The sequence below is a fragment of the Onychostruthus taczanowskii genome, unplaced genomic scaffold, assembly GCF_017590055.1.
Source record: "Onychostruthus taczanowskii isolate IOZ18803 unplaced genomic scaffold, ASM1759005v1 scaffold44, whole genome shotgun sequence".
NCBI lineage: Eukaryota > Metazoa > Chordata > Aves > Passeriformes > Passeridae > Onychostruthus > Onychostruthus taczanowskii.
In genome coordinates this window covers 610634-626316 of record NW_024501903.1, presented here as the reverse complement: position 1 = coordinate 626316, position 15683 = coordinate 610634, and the positions used below count along the sequence as shown (strand labels likewise).

Below are 15683 nucleotides of genomic sequence, written 5' to 3'. Positions count from 1 at the left end.
GTGTTGGAGAGACACTGAGTGTGCGCATGCTAATGATCACAGGTACAGCATGTACATTGACCAGTTACTACCACACAGTGATGTATTTGCCAGGACAAAGGAATGGATTGGGTGTCTACAGGCCACAAAAGTCAGTTCAGTGCAGCTGACTGGGGCAAGTGCTGTGCTAGTGCATGGCTGTAAGGAAATGTAGCAGTACCCTCTAGGGAATCTTCAGATATTCCGACACACACCTCAGAGCCCTAGTAGAGTCAGAGGAATGATGTGATGACCCTCTGAGAACCAATATCCAAGTTAGTTTTATCTGCACTTTATCAGAGATAGGAGATGTAGAACACAGACATATGCAAATAAAATAACATTCTTATCTCAATTGAGAGGTTCAACTTCACGATTCCCACCACAAATCTGTAGCCAGCCCTGCTTTCTTAAAATAGTCTGTGTAGGTTAAAATACTGTGTCTTCTGCTTCACCAGTCATCCCTCAGATTATTATTCCTGGTGCTTCCAACTTCCCATCTCTCTAGTGTAGGATATAAAGGGGGTTATCTGTCATGAGCTGAAAGATTGCAGTGTCCTGGGCTGGAGCTGCAGATTAATCAAACCTATTGGAGCAAAACCACCTGCTAAGCGGAGAGTGATTGATGTCCGGTGCTATAGCTTGTTCTTTCTACAGCGGTGACAGAAGTCCTGCGTTAGAAGGTGCTGCTCAGGTTCTTGTCTGCTGAAGTCTGGCTTCTGTGAAGGGTTGAAGATGTGAGCTCCTCACTAAAGGCACCTTCCAAGATTCTTTGCACCGATTGCCGTACCTTTGCCCTGAAGTCCCGTCCCACAAAAACATAAAGCAGGGGGTTGATGCAGCTGTTGGCATACGCAAGTGCTGTAGAAAGGTGATCCCACAGGATCAGGGACTCCATCTGTCCTGTTCTAAGACTAGGTACAATGGAGAGCATCCCAACTACATGGTATGGAGCCCAGCAGATGAAGAATGCAGCCACCACACACAAAACTGTTCGCAGTGTCCTGTTGTGTGACTTGTGAAACTGATTTGTGTGTGTTCTGAAAACAATGAGGGCGTAGCAAACTGCCATTATGCCAAAGGGGAGCACAAAGCCAAAGACAGCCCTAGTGACATTTATTACCACCGAGGCGAGGGGTACGGAATCATTACCTTCATTGGTATCTCCCCACAAGTCACTGCCATTGTAGGTTGAGTATTCTTCCCATAAATCATTTACAGACACATTTACAGATACATTTGTAGGATAATCTATGTAATCATCAACTCCATAATTGTACCCACACTCTGTTTTGCCATCGTAAGTGCTTGTCTCACGGTAGTAGAAGACAGGGCAGCAGAAAATGAAGGCCAGCATCCAAATGCCACTGCATATTAGCGATATAAATTTCACTGCACGGTGGTTCTGACACCAGACAGGTTTCATCACCAGGAGGCATCGATCAATGCTGATGGCCACGAGTAGGAAGACACTAGCAAACATGGTGAAGATTATGACTGATGGAATGACTTTGCAGAGGAACCAGCCATAGGGCCAGTGTTCACGAAGGGCCAGGTGAACAATGAAAAATGGCAAAGACAAACAGCACATGATGTCAGCCACAGCAAGATTTAGGAACCAGACAGTGTTCACAGATCTTTTCATTTTCAGACCAGCTACCCAGATCACCAACCCATTGCCTGGGATGCCTATGATGAAAACGATGGTGAAGATAGCAATGCAGACAATTGATTCTGATGCATAATACACAGCAGGCTGTTCCTGTGAACTGCTATTGCTCAGAACTTGAGGCATTCTGCAGCTGTAAAACAGAAAGGAAATCAGTAGCAATTCACATCCTTGGTTCTCGTTACCCACAAGCAGGGCGGGGCTTTCCTCCGGCGAGCGGCGGGTGATTAAAAGAGGGCTCTAGGGAGCGCGGCGAGCAGGAGCGGGCAAGCAGGGAGGGTGGCAGGTTCCCTCCTGCTAGTGGGGTTTTTAGTTTGTTGTGGGGTTTTTTTTGTTTGTTTGTTTTTTGTTTTTTGTGGTTTGTTTGTTTGTTTGGTTTTTTTGTTGGTTTTGTTTTGTTAGTCGTGGAGTGTTTGAGCCTATCAGTGGCGCCAGAGGCTGTGGCAGAAGCAGCCTGCCGGCGGTGCGAACAGCTGAACGATCTCCTTTCGCTGGTGGCCGAGCTTAGGGAGGAAGTAGAAAGGCTAAGGAGTGTTAGGGAAAGTAAAAGGCAAATGGATTGGTGGAGTTCCGCTGTTCCATCCTTGAGGGAGGCCCACCAGGAGTCAGAGGACTACCACGCCTCCCACTGTAAGGCGATAGGAGGACACCTGGTGGATGAAGGGGAGTGGAAATGGGTCCCTACTCGGGCAGGTAATAAAAATTCCTCCCGACCCCCATCCCCTAGCCAGGTGCCACTTCAGAATAGCTATGAGGCCCTGGATCTAGAGGGCCAGCCAGAGGAAGTAGAAGAAAATTATCTGAGCAAGCCTCCCAACTGCACTTCATCTGTCAGACGGATCAGCGCCTCTAACATTAAAGAGAAAAGAAGGGTAGTTGTCGTGAATGACTCCCTTCTGAGGGGAGCAGAAGGCCCCATATATTAACTGGACTCATCCCACAGGCAGATCTGCTGCCTCCCTGGGGCCTGGGTATGGGATATTACTGAGAGATGATCCCAAATCCTGGGCTGATTTGGCCCTCTCATTATTACCCACTGCTGGTACTCCAAGCAGTGATGAGGTTGAAAAGAGGAGTGTCAGGGCAATTAAAAGGGGCTTTGAGGCACTGGGTCAAGTGGATGACAGGGCAGGAACACAGGTCCCTTTGGTGGCAGAGAAAACCAATGAAAGGAATAGGAGAGACCACATTATCAACAAGTGGTTCAAGGGTTGGTGTCAACAGCAGAATTTTGGGTTCTTTAATCATGAGGCAACTTTTTTGGCACCTGACCTGCTGGAACTGGATGGGCTCCATCTCTCTGATAAGTGCAGAATTTTAGCTCATGCACTGGTGGAGCTCATTGAGAGGGTTTTAAACTAGGTCTGAAGGGGGAAGGGGATGCAGCTGGGCTCTCTGGAAGCAGGACCAAGGGTGGTAAGCCTGAGTTAGGGCTGAAATCAGCAGCCCAGCTGAGGTGCATGTATGCATGCAGCATGGGTAACAAACAAGAAGAGGTGGAGGCCATGGTGAAACAGCAAAGCTATGATGTAGCTGCCATCACAGAAAGATTGTGGGATGACTCACATGGCTGGAGTGCTACAAGGTCTTCAGAAGAGACAGGAAACGGAGAAGAGGTGGAGGGGTGGCCCTTTATATTAGAGAGGCTTTTGATGCCATAGGTATTGAAACTAATGACAATGAAGTTGAATGCCTATGGGTAAGAAGTAGGGGGATGGCCAACAAGGCTGGCATCCTGCTGGGAGTCTGTTATCACCTACCCAGCCAGGAAGAATAAATGGACAACTGATTCTGTAAGTGGCTGGAGAATGTTTCAGGATTACCAGCCTTGTTCTTGTAGGTGACTTCAACCTACCAGACATCTGCTGGGAACTTAATACAGCAGAAAAGAGGCAGGCCTGGAAGTTCTTAGAGTGTGGAGGACAAGTTTTTGTCACAGCTGGTGAGTGAGCGCACCAGGGGAGGGACTATGTTAGACCTGTCGTTTGGAAATACAGATGGACTGGTGGGAGATGTGGAGGTTGGAGACCACTTGGGACAGTGATCATGAAATTATAGAGTTCTGTATATTTGGTGAAATGAGGAGGAACATCAATAAGACTCTTACACTGGACTTCCAGAGGGCAGAGTTTGGCCTATTTAGGAGACTTATTAAGAGAATTCCTTGGGAAGCAGCACTTACAAACAAAGGAGTCCAGGAAAGGTGGGCCTGCTTTAAAACAGAGATCTTGAGGGCACAGGAACAGACATCTGTTCACCCCTGACTTGGCACTGGTGAGGCAGCACCTTGAGTGTCCAGTTCTGGCCCCTCAGTTTGGGAAGGACATTGAGATGTCCAGAGGAGGCAACAAGGCTGGCAAGGGGCTTGGAACACAAGCCTTGTGAGGAATGACTGAGGGAGATGAGGGTGTTTAGCCTGGAGAAAAGGAGGCTCAGAAGTGACCTTATCACTCCCTACAACTTCCTGAAGGGTAGCTGTAGTCAGGTGGGGTTGGTCTCTTTCTCCAGGCAGCAGCTGACAGAATGAGAGGACACAGGTTTAAGGGAAATACAAGTTGGATATTAGGAGAAGGTTTTTTATGGAAAGAGTGATAAAGTACTGGAATGGTCTGCCTGGGGAGGTGGTGGAGTCACCATACATGGATGTGTTTAAAAAAAGTTTGGATATGGCACTTGATGCCATGGTTGAGTTGAGGTGTTCGGGCATAGGTTGGACTCGATCTTGAAGGTCTCTTCCAACCTAGTGATTCTGTGATCCTGCTCCCCAAATTCTTCTCTTGACCTTTACTGAAGCATCCCTGAGTCAGGTGACAGTACAGAGCGGTCAGGATACAAAGGCATTGGCCTACACAAATTTGTTACTAGTGTACTTGTTGTACATCTTCATAATTTTCATAGTGGCTAAACCTGTAAGTAAGCTTGCTCTTCAAACAGGGGGCTCTATACAGTTGTGTTCTCCTATCTCTATCATCCCTTTGATTTCCATCTAGTTTTTCTTAGTCTCCAGAGTGGAGCTCTCTGTTCACACGGCCTGTCCCCAGGTGTGTTTCCTGGTTGACTTCCTGCTTCAGAAAGGCAAATCAGCATTTTTAGTTCCTCTTTCCTTTAAAATGAGCAATTTCTTCTGGCATAATTGGTGAAGTACATTTAAGTTACGAAAACAATGCCTGTCTTTCTGAAATAACCCTGCTTCGCTTTCTGAACATTACAAATAGAACAGACAGGACATAAATTCTCTTGGCTAAGTGGTATTTTAGGGAAGTGCCAGTGACCACTTCCTTTTCTTACAGCTATCTGCTGGTTCCTTGGAAAGCTTATCTTGACCAGGAGAAAGGCAAGACATTAATGGTGTAAGATTCTATGAAAGACAAGAACTGAATGTTTAAGAAGATCAGACAGATATTTACATGTAGAAATAAAAATGAAAACATGGAGTAATGTTCTTCAGCCATTTTAGATATGAGGTATCCTACTGCAAGACAATGAAGCTGACCTCCAGCATACTTAAGTGACATTTTAAAACTATGGCCATAGTAGAGGAAAAATGTTAATTGCTCAATTGTTCTTGGACTAGTAAATTTAGAAAGGAGAAGAAAACCAGCAAACCTAAGATAGAATTGAGGAAAAAACCCCGATCTTCATCCTTTAGGCATTAAAAGAATTGTCTAAAAAATTCCTGTTAACTAAACCCTTGCTGAATTGATGAAGGCAGTTGTATTACTGAAAGGTCCCAAAAAATGTTACCAAAATGCAAAGAAACTGAATATGGAAGAGATGAATACAGCCTGCAGAAGCAACTGAGAAGACATAAATAAGACAACTGACGCTTTTTTAACTTCTGTTATGCCAGTATTTAAATACCAGTCAGAGATTGTTGTATGCAGAACTAAATATAAATATTATTTAAAAAAATTTTAAATTGTCAATCTCACTATTGCATAACATGCAGTCTGAAAGTGGAGTGATGCATAAGTGTTCAAACTGCTTGACTAAGAAGAAAATAAATAGAGAAAAACAATTGTAACAAACATCGTCATTTATCAGGTTTTGGTAATATCTGCTAAGGGACTTGTAATAAGTGAGGGTAACCTGCAAGGAAAGCTATGAAAGACATAAGTGGAAGGCTTAACTTAAAGCTGGAGGCTTAATTTAAAATTCTCCCATGTTTGTTCCATTTCCTGTGGTCTTGCTGATCCATGTAGAAGCAACTTTTAGAGGGACAACTGGCGAACACTGCTGCAAGAGTTGAACCCTGCTGCCTCCCCATATAGCTACAGAAAATGGTATGAAGAGGACAGGGAAACAAGGAATGCTGTAAAATAGTAATGCAAGTCCTACTCCAAAGTAAACATGAATCAATTAGAAGACACTGCCCACACGACATTTTCCAGAGTGCTAAAAGGGCTGCAATGTGGTTTGAAAATGGAAGGGGGAACTGGAGGAGGGAGAGCGGTTTTCAGGAGTAAAGAATAATAAATGGCAAGTAGATGAGGAAAGCAAAATTCTCCAGTTTATGATACCTACCTGAGTGAAGTAGTTATTTCAGTGTGTTGGAGCAAGTACCATCAATCCTGTCTCTGGAGTGACTGAAAAAACTCTCACATGACATTTTAGGAACTGCATTTTTTTTCCTGCATGCATCCTGTGTGTGCCAAGTGTGTTCTTTCACCCTGATGACTCACTTGAATGTAATTTCAAAATTTAGATATCATCTGCTCATAAAACAGAGGGTCACACAACAGGAAGTTTCTCAAAACTGTCAAAATAAAATAGTGCTCAAAATAAAATATTAATAGAATTATAATCACAAACATATACTTTACTATATTCTGTAAGACAACTGAATGATGTTTTGCCTGTTGACACAGTGTGACCTTTGCTGGAAGTAATTTCTAAGTCCAAATGCTGCAATGTCGCTGTGAAATGTCTGATCTGTTATTGTCTTGTAGCCACTTCTGTGTCTTACCAGGTCAGCACGTTCACCTAGATAAACTCATTTCCAGGATTTTTACCAATCCAGATCAGCCTCTGTCCCAGCTTGAGACAGTTTGCTTCATCAAATACAGAATACTGTACTCACCAAACCGTGACTGGTCATGACAAAAGGATTTTAACCTGCCTTTTACTTTTCAGGGTATTAAAAGTCTATTTTTTAAAAAGCAACTTGACTGACAAAAAGTTAGAAATGATTAACTGAAATGGGTGATTTGCACAAAATGTGGCAAGACAATAAAAATGGAAGACTTCCAGGGCAAGGCATTTCTCATGTTTAAAAAAGGGGTTCCCCTTTGCCTTTCACAATTTGGGAAATCAAGACTGCTAGCAGAAATGACAAAGTCCAGACAAACAAGAATCAGCCTCAGTATTTTGGTTTTGGTCTGGAAAATGAACTGCGACAGAGCAGACTTCTGCTCCTGAGCGTGTCTGTGAAAGACACAGATGCTGCCTCCAACACAAAACCAGAGAAAGGAAGACAGGCCAGGGCTGAGCTGTACCCACAAAGACAGACAGGCTGTCAGCAGCCTGACAGGAAAATTCCTGTAGCTTCGTCTAATTCTCAGCTGCCATCCTGCCAGGGGGACTCCTCGGGCCCAGACAGGCAGTGCTGATAGGAGCTTATTCCTATGGGCTCCTCTTGGCTGAGGGACACGCAGCTGGGTCACCACCGCGGGACCTGCCAGTCAAGCCCTGCTTTGCAGGAGGGTCCTTAACCAGTTCTATCTTCCAGGTTAAATGTTCTATTTCAAGATTTCAGCCTGTCTGCTGAATCCTTAAAAAAAGAGAAAAGTAAATAATATAAATAAAAATTTAAGCTTCAGTGGTTATTGGCAGTACTTTGTATTTTTTTTTTTTTTGGTCCAGAGATGCTTGTTTGAACCCAGCAGAAGAATGTTATGTTCTCTGCTGGCTAAGTCTCAATGGAATTGAATGGGAGATGTATTCCCAGCGTTCTGGTGCTGCTTGTGAGGCTTTGCTCACATGCCTTATAATAGCTGGCCCTTTGCCACTCCCTCATCCGAGATGCTCTCCTTCTAGAGGGACCGTAGGAGGACTGTGGCACGCTGAATGACAGCACTGTGAAGAGGGAGGTGAAACTTAATACTGCTAATTGTGAATCACTGAACTCGGAAAAGCAGAAAAGTAACTATGCACGTGGAGGGGTGTACTCCCAGTAAGTTATTAGTGCTCAATGAAAAAACTTAGCAGTCGCTGCAGGAAGTTCTAATGAAAAATCAGGACAACGAGTAACTCTATCCAAAAGGTAAATGTAAGTTTCTTCTTGAATTCTGAATGCTGTACTGGTCCTTGATCTTAAAAAGTTAGAGAACAAGAAAAAACATAGAGAATAGAGACTAGACATGGCTGGGAATGGCTCTATCTGCATTAACTAATGCTATTTCCCTACTGGGAAAGCAAGCAAACAAACAAGCAAAACAAAAAACCCCAAACCAAAGCAAACACCCCCAAAACCAAACCAAAAAACCCCAAAACCCCAAACAAACAAAAAACCCAAAACAAAGAAAAAAACCAACAAAAAGCCCCAAAAACACAAAAATCCAAACAAACAAAACCCCAAGAAAAAAAAAATCAACAAAAACAACAACAAAAAACCAAACAGCCCACAACAAACCAAAACCTCAAACTTGGTGGTGTTTCAGTGATTATTTCTGCCTCAACACCTCCAGGGATGATTCCACCACCCCCCTAGGCAGCCCGCTCCAGTGCTTGACACGGCATGCTCAGACACGGCTCTATGTATTTTTAACCTTCTCTATGCCTTTTCTTCCACTTTTCGGAGTAAACACTGGTACTTTTTGAGACTCAGCAAAGGACGCCGCACGGCGCTAAACTTCAACACCAGCCTCCTCTGAGAAGCCACCATTAAAAGAGTGGCTTAAATGCTGCCAGCCTTATCATTATTGACAAATAGACTAGTATCTACACTCTTTTTGGGGGAAGACCCACTCCTGAAACTAAGCTTTGCACAGCTGCCATTTCCATCCCTTCCAGCAGCAAACCCTGCTCTGCGCCGCACTTCCTTTTTGGCTTGCTCTTGTACCAAAAAGCCACCTAATCCGCGCACCACAGAAAGAACTGACACTGAGCCCCCCAGGGCGCAGGGAGCAGCTGCCGGGGGATGCAGACGAGCAGGTCGGTACCGTGTGGCGGCACAACCATCCCGCCACCCCCGGCGACGGCGCCCATAACAAACATGGCCGAGCCAGCCCCGCCGCGGCACCTGCCCGGCCCCAAGATGGCGCCGGCCGCCGCTGCTGTGTCAGGGGCGGCTCCAAGATGGCGCCCTCCCGCCCCGGCTGCCAGCACCCAAGATGGCTCCATCCGCTTCACCGACGTGTTTCGCGTCTGGCGCGGCCGCGCCGGCGCCCCCAGGCGGTGTCTGCCCTCATCAAAGATGGCGGTGGGCAGCGCCGCTGGTCACTAGGCTCCCGCCGCTCGCTCCTCGCCGGGCTTCGCTGCCGACATGGCGGCGGCCGAGCTGGAGTACGAGTCCGTTCTCTGCGTGAAGCCCGATGTCAACGTCTACCGCATCCCGCCGCGCACCTCCAACCGCGGGTACAGGTGAGGGAGCGTGCGGCACCCGCGATCGCCCCGGCGCGGCCCGGCTTGCCTCAGGCCCTGCCCGCAGGGCAGCCGGGGGCTGGGTTATGCCGTGCCATGCCGAGGCCCGGCCTCGTCCCTTGGGAAAGCCGTGTCCTGTAGCCGCGAGCAGGTCCGGCCATCCCCTGAGCCCCTCCAGCCGAGCTGTGGAGGAGCCGCCGGCTGGAATTGCCTCTTGTGGGCAGGTGGTCAGCGCCTGAGGGTAGGGGAGCCTCCGCTCCTGCTGTGGAGGAGCGGGGGCTGCCCTGTTAGTCAGGGCAGGAGGCGAGGGGACAGCTTGCTGTTCCAGGCAGAGCGCACGGCTGCTCCCGGTTTCTGGGTTCCCTGGGATGTGGCGCTTATGAGCTATAACGGCACGTTGGATTTGGCCTGGTGGCTCTCGCAGTGGCGGGAGGAAAGCAGGGGGAATTCGGGGTGATTTTTAAGAAGAGGCTGCAGAAGCAGCAGTTAGAAATGCCTTCTCTGGTCAGCCAGAAGCAGCAGAGTGTGACTTTGTAAGATGTGCCCACAGGCCTGCTGGAGGAGCAGGTTTGTGAACTCCCCGAACCTGACAGACTGTAGGCGGATGTTGTGCCTGGGCAAGGATGTTTGTTTCCACTTATAAAATCCTGTAGATTTTACAGCACCAAGCCTGCCGGAGTTCGGGAAGAGTTTGGACAATGCTCTCAGGCACATGATGTCATTTTTGGGGTGTTCTGTGCAGGACCAAGAGCTGGATTCAGTGATCCTTTTGGGTCCTTTCCAACTCAGAATATTCTGTGATGCTGTAGTTGGGTTTTTTCTCTCTTTCCTTTTTTTTTTTTCTTCCTTCACAAGAGCCTGTGGCAAAGAGTGTGATGGGACAGTCAAAATGTCTGTGAGTGTGTTTTGGCTGGTGTAAGTCAGCTGCCTCTAGGCTATGAAGTACTCAGTGTTATTTTACAGCCATAGGGTAGAATAATGGAGTGTCTTTTCAGCATGTTACAAATTAAGTTTTGGGATCTTCCCGATGCTCACCAGTGGCTTTTGTGGATTTTCTGTTCAAGTGAGTTTCTGTGCTTCTGTCTCCCCTCTTTTGCAAACTTACAGAGGTGAGGAGTTGATGTTCTCTGAGCTGTGTCACTTTCCCTTTGCCCGGAGATGCCAGTCAGAGTCGTGTGTCAGCTGGCAGCAGCAAGAGAGGAGCTGAGACCCCATGTCTGATTTGGGGAGGGAAGTGGAATGAGCCAGCTGCAGGGGTTGAGGGTTTGGCAGCAGAGACTTCTGCTGAGGTGGCTGGGCAGAATTGGAGGGGTTGCCTATGGTCAGTGCTCAGCTGCTCTTCCTTTCAGGGCATCTGACTGGAAACTGGACCATCCAGACTGGACAGGGCGGCTTCGTGTCACCTCCAAAGGCAAAACTGCTTACATAAAACTGGAGGATAAGGTTTCAGGTAAGGGAAAGGCTGTGCCCTGCCAAGGCTGCCACTGTGATTGCCCAGAGCTGTGCATGGCAGCCCTGGCCATGCTTTAGGAAGGGGTTGCTCTTCTTAACAGCTGATTCTTTGTCTGCAGGAGAACTTTTTGCCCAGGCTCCTATAGATCAGTACCCTGGCATTGCAGTGGAGACTGTGGCAGATTCCAGCCGCTACTTTGTCATTCGAATTCAGGATGGGACTGGTGAGTTGGGGGTCAATGTAAGTGCCAAGTTCTAGGGGTGGAGGAGACCCAGGTGGAGCTGGGAGTGTGCCAGGAGGATGAAAATGGTGTTGGGAATGCTGAAAAGACCAGGTGGTGTGCCTGGAGGGGTCTGAGGACAAGGTAAACAGAGGAGGTTCTCTACATTGCACAGTGCCCAGGGGCCGGGCTGGGAAGGAACATTTAGTTTCCAAGCACACCCCGTGGGAAGAAGGGTGCATCCTGAAGGCTGGGGACAATGAACTGCTGTGAGCTGCTGGCATCCATCTGCAGGTGTGTCAGAGAGAGGAAGCACAGAGTGGTTTAGGACAAGCAGAGGGATTTGTGGCCCAGTTGCAGGGCACCTCCATTGACTCCTCCTGTCTCCTTGCTAGGACGAAGTGCTTTTATAGGCATTGGCTTCACAGATCGGGGTGATGCCTTTGACTTCAACGTCTCTTTGCAGGATCACTTCAAGTGAGTTTTGCTTTTCTGGAATGCTATTTTTCCTCTGGCCTGTAGAACATGGTGGGTGGTGGTGCATGTTCATTTAGCACAGGTTTCCTTGGGGTGGCCCTGAAGCCCTGCTCTGGCAAGGGACACTTGTGTGTGCTGCCAGCAGTCGTGCAAGCTGAGAGCCCCTTCAGGATCAGATCTGTGAGTCTTAAGATTAGGTCCTGTGGTGCTTCAAGTGCAGTATTAAACAGCTTCATGGGTTTGTGGCGGTCCCGACTTTGTGCTGTGTGACACCAGGAGTAGGGAGGTAGCTGGTTTGGCAAGGCAAAGTAGTTTGGTGGGATGGAGAGAGAAACCACACATTTTTCTGAAACACTGAAACACTGTCCTTTTTTGCCACAGGGCCTCATGTTTTCCTCTCTTCTTTTTAGGTGGGTGAAGCAGGAGACTGAAATCTCCAAGGAGTCCCAGGAAGCTGACACACGTCCCAAATTAGACTTAGGGTTTAAGGAAGGGCAGACCATCAAGCTAAACATTGGGGTAAGCAGACCAGTTTACCCTGTGTCTTTCACTGGATGTGCCAATGGAAGCTCTTCTTTAAGAACATGACATCAAAGAAAGGAGGAGCAGCCAAGCCCCGTGTGTCTGGATCAGGGGGCCTAAGCCTGCTGCCACCCCCACCAGGAGGAAAAATTGCAGTCCCTCCTATACCTCCCCCTTCCTCCACAGCCATTGCCAACCATGTCACACCACCACCTGTGCAGAAATCCAGTAATGCAAGCAGTGCAGGTAAACCTTAGCACTGAGCCAGCACCTTGTAACACACTGGCAGGTGCTGCTTGAGCAAACTGTGTCCAGCCTAGTGCCAGCAGTGCCCTCTGAGACATGGTGTGTCCCAAGGATTTTTGGTCTCTTTGGCTGCTCCAGTGTCCCCAGTGCGAGAAAGATGTGGACCTATCATACTGGGTCCAGAGGAAGGCCATGGGAATGGTCAGAAGGCTGGAACAACTCCTGTGAAGAAAGACTGACAGAGTTGGGGTTGTTTAGCATGGAGAGGACAAGGATCTGGGGAGACGCTTCACTGTAAAAAGAGAGCTTGTAAGAAAGATGGAGAAAGACTTCTTACTGGGCTTGTAGTGACAGGGCAACAGGTAGAGGCTTAAACTGAAAGAGGGTAGATTAGATTGGATATAAAGAAGAAATTTTTACCGTGAGGGTGGTGAAGCCCTGGAACATTGCCCAGAGAAGCAGTGGATACCCCTTCATTAGAAGTGTTCAAGACCAGTTTGGATGGGACTTGGAGTAGCCTGATTTAGTGCAAGATGTACCTGCTCATGGCATGGCAGTAGGACTAGATGAGATGATCTTTGGAGGTCCCTTCCAACTTAAATCGTCCTGTGATCCTGTAACAAAGAGGTTGCTGCAGTTTCTGGATGCTGTGTTAAAAGTGTGACCATGCAGAGGTGTCTGGAGAGCTGATGATCATTTTGTGAAGGCAGAGACTTCAGCAGTGTTGTCCACAGGTTTGAGTGAGAAGAAAACACGAGCTTCTGAGAAGGGCTCATGCGGTCCCAGTGTGTGGTTTGTACTGTTAAGGTGGTGCCTGTTTGGCAGCTGTTACGTTTGCTGGGCTGGGGTTGAGTCTGAGCTTTATGTCTGCTGGGAGAGGTAATAAGTGACAAATGTCAGGTGGTGTGCTGAGTGGAGACTGAATAGTTCCTGAAGACAATGTATCCTTGCTGGAGGTTCAACGTCAGCTGGAGCTGTGCACATTCAGCAAAAGGAGATGCCATTGTAACAAACCCCTCAAAAAGTCTGACTTCTGCAGGGCAGGCTGGAGTCCCTTCAAAGATTATCTGCCCCTGTATCCCGGAGTTTGTGTAAGGTGACAGTTAAAATACCTGTAGGGTTTCTGCACACGCTGATGTATTTTTCTCTCTCTCTCTCTCTCTCTTCTGCCTTAGATATTCTTTTAGATTTAGATGCTCCTGCAGCTGCATCCAAGGCACCAGTATCAGCTACCACAGACCTCTGGGGAGACTTCAGCACTGCATCCAGGTAAACTGTGATGGATGGAGCACAAGAAGGGCAGTGTCCTGATGGGTGTGGGAAGAACCAGAAGTTAAGAAGTCTTGCTGCATCTGCTCATTTGATTTTCCTTTTTTGTTTCAGTGCTGTTCCCAATCAGGCTCCTCAGCAGTCCAACTGGGTCCAGTTCTGAATGATCAAAGCAGTGGAATGGGACAAATTGATGACCTAGAGGCACCAAATGGGATCAGAGGGGGCACAAACCTCTCTAGTCTTCAATCAAATTGGGACAATCCTTCATTTTTAGATCAGACCTTCACTTAAACTTACTATTTTTGATCCCACTGAACCTAAAGAGAACATAGTGACTCCTCCCAACATGGGCAAGGAGAAAAGAGGTAGCCTTATCACCTCCATCCACTTGGCCATTACATGGTACATCCCAGCTCTTTTTCCCTGTCTTTCCATACAAGGAAAGCAAGAATCTTGAAGAAAGTGGGTACAGGAGGAGGCTGGATAGGTGCCTCTGGGTTCCTTGTCCTTCAGATTTTCTCTGGCTAGGCTGTTGCTTTTTGTGGCTGCTTTCAGTAGTGACTGCAGCCCCTACAGCTTGCGGTGCTGAGAACAGCTGCATTTGGCTGCACTTGCTAAATGGAACCTCTAAGGAGATAGATCTTTTCTCAACACAAAACCCTCTTGGATTAATGACATCTGTGGTGAGGAGTGACTCCCCATGCACACACCACTCTTATGTCTTCGGTGCAATTCTTGGTAGTGCTGCATGTCCTTGTGCTCCCGTGGGAGGAGTCATGCAAGTCCTTGAGTAGGGCTGCTGCTGTTGCACTGTAGTTCCAGGTGGGCACCCTATCTCCAGGCTCCTGATTTGGATTGGAGCCTGGAACCTCCAGGTTCACTGGAGGAACTTCCTCTCATTTTAACTCCTTTCTCCCCAGGCAAAGGCCTCACTGTCATTGAGCTGTTTTAACTGGAAATAGCTTTTAGGGGAAAAAAAAGCCTGTTTTTACAATTTGGTAGTTACTTGCACTAGATGACAACCAGGTGATTCCCACCACTCAGCATTTCATGTTCCTGCATCACTATCCTGAGCCCTGGCCTTGTGTTGTGACTTGGCGCTGTGTTACAAGTATTGCATATCTACAATAAGAATTATGGTGGGACAATAGATTATTCTCTGATGAAGGGACAGTTTCCTTCCCCTTTTTAACTCATTTGAACAAGAAATGTATAGTAGGCTCAATCCTGAGATCTGTGGGAGCAAAATTCTCCCACCTGTGTTCCTTATTATGACTCTTCTGAGTCCACCTTTTAGGGATGTGAGCTGGTTATTGGAACTTATATTTTTATTTTTAATGTATCCAAGCCCCCTCTATTTCCTGTGTGGTTAAGGGAGTTAGAAAGAAGTAAAAAGCCATGACTTCCTACTTTTTTCTTTGCGAGAGTTTCATGAGGCAGTGTGGACACTACTTCATCTTCAGCAGCTGTGGATATGATCTGGGGTGTAAGTGTTGATTACTGTGGGCAAACTCACAGGGCAGGCTGGAAACCTCGCACTGCTGAATTGCTACCCTTCATGCTGGCACAGAAGCCAAAACACTAGCTGGGAAGTTTGTCTCAGTAACTCTAGGCTGTACCCAGTTACTGGAACACTAGGGCATTGGTGCTTTGCTGGAAGGCTTCTTCCTGTTTTGAACACTCAACACAGCAACACTTTTGTGTCTCTAGCACACCTTCGCAAGAAAATGTTTCCCTTTGGGCAAAAATTTTCTGGTGAGGCTTTTAAAAGAGTAGTTAGATGTATGCACCTTGTATTGGCAAAGGTCTTTTGTCATTTTTGTCTGGCTACAGTGAGGGCATTTTGGAGACAGTTTCACTTAGACCATCCCTCTGGGAAGCAACATTCTTGAAATAGCTCTAAAGCTGCTGCAGTTCCACTTGTGGAAGTGGGGACCAGACTGCTCTTGGATGTATTTTAAGTAGTCATTTAACCCTGATGCCCTGTCTCTCTTGGTGTTTCCCCCTGCCAGCCCTCCCCTGCCTTCATAGTCACTCCTGCAGTCTCACTGTACTTCAGCTCCTTGCCTCCTGAACTTGTGGATGGCTGTAGTCTGCAAGCAACATCACAGACTCCTGGGTTGGCATTTTTTCTTTGTCGTTTTGTTTGCTCACATCCTTGTGAGGTCCTGTCATTTCAACTATGTATCAATTCCCCAACCAAGGAAGTTGATGGCACCAATTAA

At 47.3% G+C, this 15683-nt stretch overlaps 2 protein-coding genes across 2 annotated transcripts; one reads left to right on the top strand and one right to left on the bottom strand.

The window, feature by feature from the left end:
• Positions 1-129: 129 nt before the first annotated feature.
• On the bottom strand, positions 130-6252 carry C3AR1 (complement C3a receptor 1). The gene is made up of 2 exons (XM_041414111.1): positions 6212-6252; positions 130-1820 (listed from the first exon to the last, which is right to left on the bottom strand). The coding sequence occupies exon 2, from the start codon at positions 1811-1813 to the stop codon at positions 695-697; it is 1119 nt and encodes a 372-aa protein (XP_041270045.1). The 5' UTR covers positions 1814-1820; positions 6212-6252; the 3' UTR covers positions 130-694.
• Positions 6253-9061: 2809 nt separating this feature from the next.
• Positions 9062-14656, top strand: NECAP1 (NECAP endocytosis associated 1). Its single transcript, XM_041414082.1, has 8 exons — positions 9062-9268; positions 10618-10718; positions 10840-10944; positions 11337-11418; positions 11829-11937; positions 12000-12186; positions 13362-13455; positions 13570-14656. The coding sequence occupies exons 1-8, from the start codon at positions 9171-9173 to the stop codon at positions 13616-13618; spliced, it is 825 nt and encodes a 274-aa protein (XP_041270016.1). The 5' UTR covers positions 9062-9170; the 3' UTR covers positions 13619-14656.
• The last annotated feature ends 1027 nt before the right edge of the window (positions 14657-15683 follow it).

Excerpts from the sequence above, each read along its gene's own strand:
- C3AR1 (XM_041414111.1), bottom strand. The coding sequence starts at position 1,813 with ATGCCTCAAGTTCTGAGCAATAGCAGTTCACAGGAACAGCCTGCTGTG.
- NECAP1 (XM_041414082.1), top strand. The coding sequence starts at position 9,171 with ATGGCGGCGGCCGAGCTGGAGTACGAGTCCGTTCTCTGCGTGAAGCCC. Across the intron at positions 10,945-11,336 it reads TCGAATTCAGGATGGGACTG|GACGAAGTGCTTTTATAGGC; the intron begins GTGAGTTGGGGG and ends TCTCCTTGCTAG. Across the intron at positions 13,456-13,569 it reads GACTTCAGCACTGCATCCAG|TGCTGTTCCCAATCAGGCTC; the intron begins GTAAACTGTGAT and ends TTTTTGTTTCAG.